At 30.2% G+C, this 6,708-nt stretch overlaps 1 protein-coding gene across 25 annotated transcripts in view; it reads right to left on the reverse strand.

The window, feature by feature from the left end:
• LOC111054622 (gastrula zinc finger protein XlCGF57.1) overlaps positions 1-6,708 on the reverse strand; it is a 721,792-nt gene that overhangs the window by 118,176 nt on the left and 596,908 nt on the right. For 6 of the 25 annotated variants that reach the window (XM_039440912.1, XM_039440897.1, XM_039440893.1 and 3 more), the window contains exon 1: positions 1,900-2,053. The exons of 17 other annotated variants lie outside the window; for them this stretch is intronic. In XM_039440912.1, the coding sequence (XP_039296846.1) occupies positions 1,900-1,911 (12 nt within the window). In that variant the 5' untranslated portion in view covers positions 1,912-2,053. Of the gene's footprint in view, positions 1-1,899; positions 2,054-4,298; positions 4,472-6,708 lie in introns of those variants that run through there. 2 more of the 25 variants (XM_039440898.1, XM_039440895.1) reach the window with 1 other exon arrangement.

A 6,708-nucleotide genomic window follows, 5' to 3' on the forward strand; every position in this document is an offset into this window, starting at 1 on the left:
ACCTAACAAAGCCTAACTCAAACTAACAAATGCAGTCCAGCCCAACCATTGAGCTCCCCTCTAACCAAGCATAGTCCAACCTAATATAACAAAGCCTTACCAGATAAAGACTAAGCAACCCTCAGACTTGCTCAGTCTTCATCACTTAAGGTTTGATAGTCGAATAAAACTTTGGTAGGAAGGGTTTCATCAATAGCATTGGATACAGGAGAAAATGTGGTCAGCAGTGATGGTTACCTCCATTTAAAAATATTCTCAACATTTTTCAGGCAAAAACTGGCACATTTTTGATATTTTCCAGATTTCCTATCAACTTCATCAATAGCATTAAATACAGGAGAAAATGTGGTCAGCAGTAATGGTTAGGTCTTTGATGGAATAAGAATATTTTTTTTAGAGATTTGATATATTTGAATCCTAATTCAAAATTATTTTTTTCCCATAATTGGATTTTTTTTTAAATTGAAGATAGTGGAAATTATAACTGGAACCGTTTTAAGCATAAGTTAGCCTGTGGTACTTTTCTGTAAGTTGTATAATTCTGAATGATTGAATAAATAAATAAACTTTAATTATTAATACCTAAATGAGACTTCACAAATTTAGTACCCATTGGGGTTACCAATTTTTTCAAAAAAAGTATTTCAATTATGGGGAAAACTGTAGATTAAATTAGAATTTAAATATATCAAATTGAAGTTTGTAAAACAATAACAATAAAAAAACAATAAGATGAATATTGAACTCTGTAATTATTAATCAAACAAGTTGAAATCGGAATCTTTCTTATCAAGCAATTTCAAAAACCGATGACAACTCTATTTAGCATGCTTCAAATGATAAAGTGACCTTTAGAGAATAGAGCAGCAACTCTATAAAGGTTCGAACCCACTAGAACGTATCAGACACGGACCGTGTCAGACCATGCCAGGCACGTAAAATAACAACTATGCCCACTACACCGGATCAACAGCGGTCTATGCCAGTACATTACGCGTATGGTGCGCGTATGATACGGGTATGATACGCGTATGATACGCGTATGATGCCCGGTCAGAAGTTGTTGGGAACGCGTCAGTTAGCAAGAGAATGTAGCGGTGAACTGGTTACCAACGCGGTGCATATGCGGTTACAACGGGGTTTGCAGGCGTCACGTGCCATGCAAGGAGCGTTCCGTCACAGACAAAATATACTGGCTGACAAATGTTGACCTGGACGTGCATGGCACGCTCCGTGCTTGGCCGGTGACGGAACGGTCTAATGGGTGCATTACATATCAAATGATGCAAAGAATATTTTTTTGCATGTGTCGGTACGGGCACAGTCATGGTATGATACGTTCTAGTGGGTTCGAACCTTAACTCTACAACTCTATGGTGCTAGTAAAAACATGATAGGATTATAGGTTAGACAAAATTCAATATTTGCTATTAATATTAATAATATTAAATTTCATCGATTAGAATTGTTATTCAGTTATTGACATGTCTTTAATAATAGTTGATACAAATAATTATAATTTAGAATCATCCTTTCTTCAAAATACGGTTAGTTTTGAAACAACTATTTCTAATATTAAAATTGAATCAAATTGTATAAAAATATGCTAGCATGCTTTATTTTGTCTTCCTCTTTCATTTAAAAAAATTTGAGTATATATTCAATAATAACTGAGATAACAGGAGGAGCTCACCGGCTAGAGCTTAGCCCACTACAAATCATTATATAATAAGATGATTGGGAGAAGACAACAGACATTTTTTATTAACATGTAATAGGATAAAAATAATCAAAATAAATAATAACGTAATAATTTATTAGAAAAGACCTTAATGAGTTTTAGGTTATGTATGTCTATTTCGATTTAATGCTTGAATAATTTTCAAGTAGGCTACTTACTTCAGACTCCATTTAGTATTTTATATTTGAATTGATATTAGACTAAAATAAAATAAACTACTAAACTACCAGAGACAAAAAAACAAATACTAAAACACCAATTAGCTACATATTTGGCAAAAGGCAACTTGGAACTTGGCAATGGCAAGATGCAACACCACAGAACAGAGTATATATAGAAAGGTATCTTCCAATCTCAACAGCATTTTACATGGCACCAAGACCATCTTGGGTGCACCGAGCAAAGACCTTAAAGAGATAATCTTTGCATCTTTAAGGTCTTTGGCACCGAGACTGCGCCATCTTTGTAGGAATCAAGTTTACCGCTAATTTGAAAACATTCAAATTCAAGAAATGGTACTACTTCTTATTCTCATATATTTCTAAAACATACGGTACCGTGAAATCACTTGAAATGAATCAAATCAATACCATAATAATTATCTAATAATAATTCTTGTAATATTATAAAGGTATAATGTTGATTAATTCAGTGATTGGAATAACTTTTATGAATAATTCTGATACAAGCTATTTTTCGACAAGGTGACAAAGCTGGATAGCTGATGTAATAGAACAGAGGCAGCCAACAAAGATCCAAAGAAGATATGGAATTGGTGGAATCCATTTCGAAAAAATTGAAGAATGAGGATGCCATTATCACAAAAGCAGACAAAGGAATTACTACAGTTATCATTAAACAAACATATTATAATGATAAAGTAGAGAAATTCATTAAAGATAACAAATTTGAAAATTTAACAAAAGATCCAACTCTTGAATATAGTAAAAACATAAATAATATCATATCTAAATGTAAATCAATCTCCAGAGCAGAACAATTTAAAATGAAGATGATAAATCATTTATCTCCAATGTTTAGAGGCGAACCAAAAGTACATAAGGTTGGAATACCAATAAGGCCAGTAGTAAATTATCGTAATGCTCCTGCATATAAAGTTTGCAAATTTTTTGAATAAAATTGTACCTCAAAAGACAATAATGGGAGAAAACCATAGCATAAAAAACACATATCATTTAGTTCAAAAAATTAAAGATATGAAAATTCCAACTGATGCTATTTTCCTATCATTTGATGTATCTAACCAACATGTACACTAGTATTCCAACAGATGAAACAATTAGAATTCTGAAACAAAATCTGATAGATAATAATATAAATAATGATGAAATAGAAGATCTAATAGCATTGACAACAGTATGTGTAGATCAAAATTATTTTAAATTCAATGAGAAAAATTACAAACAAAAGGAAGGTTTGGCAATGGGCTCCCCTTTATCAGGTTATCTAGCTAACATACATGAACAATTTGGAAAAATCTAAAATAATGAATGATATTAATCCTCTAAATAAGAATATTTTTTTTTCAAATTTGATATATTTGAATTCTAATTCAAAATTATTTTTTTCCCATAATTGGATTTTTTTTAAAAATTGAAGATAGTGGAAATTATAACTGGAACCGTTTTAAGCATAAGTTAGCCTGTGGTACTTTTCTGTAAGTTGTATAATTCTGAATGATTGAATAAATAAACTTTAATTATTAATACCTAAATGAGACTTCACAAATTTAGTACCCATTGGGGTTACCAAATTTTTCAAAAAAAGTATTTCAATTATGGGGAAAAATGTAGATTAAATTAGAATTTAAATATATCAAATTGAAGTTTGTAAAACAATAACAATAAAAAAAACAATAAGATGAATATTGAACTCTGTAATTATTAATCAAACAAGTTGAAATCGGAATCTTTCTTATCGAGCAATTTCAAAAACTGATGACAACTCTATTTAGCATGCTTCAAATTTGTGACCTTTAGAGAATAGAGCAGCAACTCTATAACTCTACAAGTCTATGGTGCTAGTAAAAACATGATAGGATTATAGGTTAGACAAAATTCAATATTAATAACATTAAATTTCATTGATTAGAATTGTTATTTAGTTATCGACATGTCTAATAATAGTTGATACAAATAATTATAATTTAGAATCGTCCTTTCTTCAAAATAAGGTTAGTTTTGAAACAGCTTTTTCTAATAGACTATTAAAATTGAATCAAATGGTATAAAAATATGCTAGCGCGCTTTATTTTGTCTTCCTCTTTCATTAAGAAAAAATTGAGTCGATATATTCAATAATAACTGAGATAACAGGGGGAGCTCACCAGCTAGAGCTTAGCCCACTACAAATCATAATAATAATAATATTATGATTGGGAGAAGACAACAGACATTTTTTATTAACATGTAATAGGATAAAAATAATCAAAATAAATAATAACGTAATGGTTTATTGGAAAAGGCCTTAATGAGTTTTAGGTTATGTACGTCTATTTCGATTTAATGCTTGTATAGTTTTCAAGTAGGCTACTTACTTCAGACTCCATTTAGTATTTTATATTTGAATTGATATTAGACTAAAATAAAATAAACTACTAAACTACCAGAGACAAAAAAACAAATACTAAAACACCAATTAGCTACATATTTGGCAAAAGGTAACTTGGAACTTGGCAATGGCAAGATGCAACACCACAGAACAGAATATATATAGAAAGGTATCTTCCAATCTGAAAATGCATTTTACATGACATTAAGACCAACTTGGGTGCACCGAGACTGAGCCATCTTTGTAGGAATCAAGTTTACCGTTAATTTCAAAACATTCAAATTCAAGAAATGGTACTACTTCTTGTTCTCATATATTTCTAAAACATACGGTACCGTGAAATCACTTGAAATGAATCAAATCAATACCATAATGATTATCTAATAATAATTCTTGTAATATTATGAAGGTATAATGTTGATTAATTCGGTGATTGGAATAACTTTTATGAATAATTCTGATACAAGCTATTTTTTCGACAAGGTGACAAAGCTGGATAGCTGATTTAATAGAACAGAGGCAGCCAACGAAGATCCAAAGAAGATATGGAACTGGTGGAATCCATTTCGAAAAAATTGAAGAATGATGATGCCATTATCACAAAAGCAGACAAAGGAATTACTACAGTTATCATAAAACAAACATATTATAATGATAAAGTAGAGAAATTCATTAAAGATAACAAATTTGAAAATTTAACAAAAGATCCAACTCTTGAATATAGTAAAAACATAAATAATATCATATCTAAATGTAAATCAATCTCCAGAGCAGAACAATTTAAAATGAAGATGATAAATCATTTATCTCCAATGTTTAGAGGCGAACCAAAAGTACATAAGGTTGGAATACCAATAAGGCCAGTAGTAAATTATCGTAATGCTCCTGCATATAAAGTTTGCAAATTTTTGAATAAAATTGTACCTCAAAAGACAATAATGGGAGAAAACCATAGCATAAAAAACACATATCATTTAGTTCAAAAATTAAAGATATGAAAATTCCAACTGATGCTATTTTCCTATCATTTGATGTATCTAACCAACATGTACACTAGTATTCCAACAGATGAAACAATTAGAATTCTGAAACAAAATCTGATAGATAATAATATAAATAATGATGAAATAGAAGATCTAATAGCATTGACAACAGTATGTGTAGATCAAAATTATTTCAAATTCAATGAGAAAAATTACAAACAAAAGGAAGGTTTGGCAATGGGCTCCCCTTTATCAGGTTATCTAGCTAACATACATGAACAATTTGGAAAAATCTAAAATAATGAATGATAATAATCCTCTAAAGAAAAATATTTATTGGCACAGATATGTTGATGATATAATATGGTATATCTGTATAATGGTGAAGATAAAACACATGAAGATTTTGAATTATATTTAAATTCAATATCACCTTCTATAAAATTTACGATGGAAGCTCAAGAACATGAAATAAATTTACTTGATTTAACAATTAGTATGAAAGATAACAAACATTATTTTAGCATTTATAGAAAACCCACACATACAGATTGTATAATTCCTAGAGATTCAAATCATCCTTGGCAACAAAAAATTTCAACTTTCAATACAATGATATACAGACTAATAAATATTCCCATGTCAGAAGATAATTACAGAAAAGAGAAGAAAATTATAAAATATATGGCAATAACAAACAAAAAGGAAAATTAATACAGAATAGAACTCAAAATAATCAAGGAAACGTAGGAAATAAAGAATATATTTGTGTTCCATATAACACACTATTTAATAAAGCTATAAGAAAAACCTTTACGAAAATAAATTCATTCTAGGTTATAGGACAACAAATAATGCATTGGAACTGATAAAAATCTGGTGTGGCGCACTCACACAACTTTCCTTGCCGTTATGAAAATTGATCACCTGATGCTAGTGTACCTGCGCATCTCAAGTCTTCTATTCAAAGATTCGAGCCAGCTGGTGACAGGGCAATAACGCTGGAGACACACAAGGTCTGCTATCTCTTCATAGTGAATCATTTAATACAATCAACAGTTTGCAATTGGATAATCACATTTTCTCAAATTTCTAGCTTATTTTTAATTCTAGGTGATAATGTTACTAGACATTAATTGTAGAGATTCTCATGCTCAATCTTTTCCACTCAAATTATTTTGTTTGAATTGTATCTGAAGCCTGATAGTTGAGAATCTAAAATCAAACTTTGCATAGATGGGGCGGAGCTCCTAAAATTTTTACAGATATGTGACTTGTGGCAGTTGATAGGGCTTATCAATGACTATCTTAGGTTTAACTTTAATCAAAATCTTTGGAGCCGTTTTTAAGAAAATCGCTAAAAACCCTGTTTTTGACAACATTTTCGCCATTTTAGCCGCCATATTGAATCGC

The sequence above is a fragment of the Nilaparvata lugens genome, chromosome 14, assembly GCF_014356525.2.
Source record: "Nilaparvata lugens isolate BPH chromosome 14, ASM1435652v1, whole genome shotgun sequence".
NCBI lineage: Eukaryota > Metazoa > Arthropoda > Insecta > Hemiptera > Delphacidae > Nilaparvata > Nilaparvata lugens.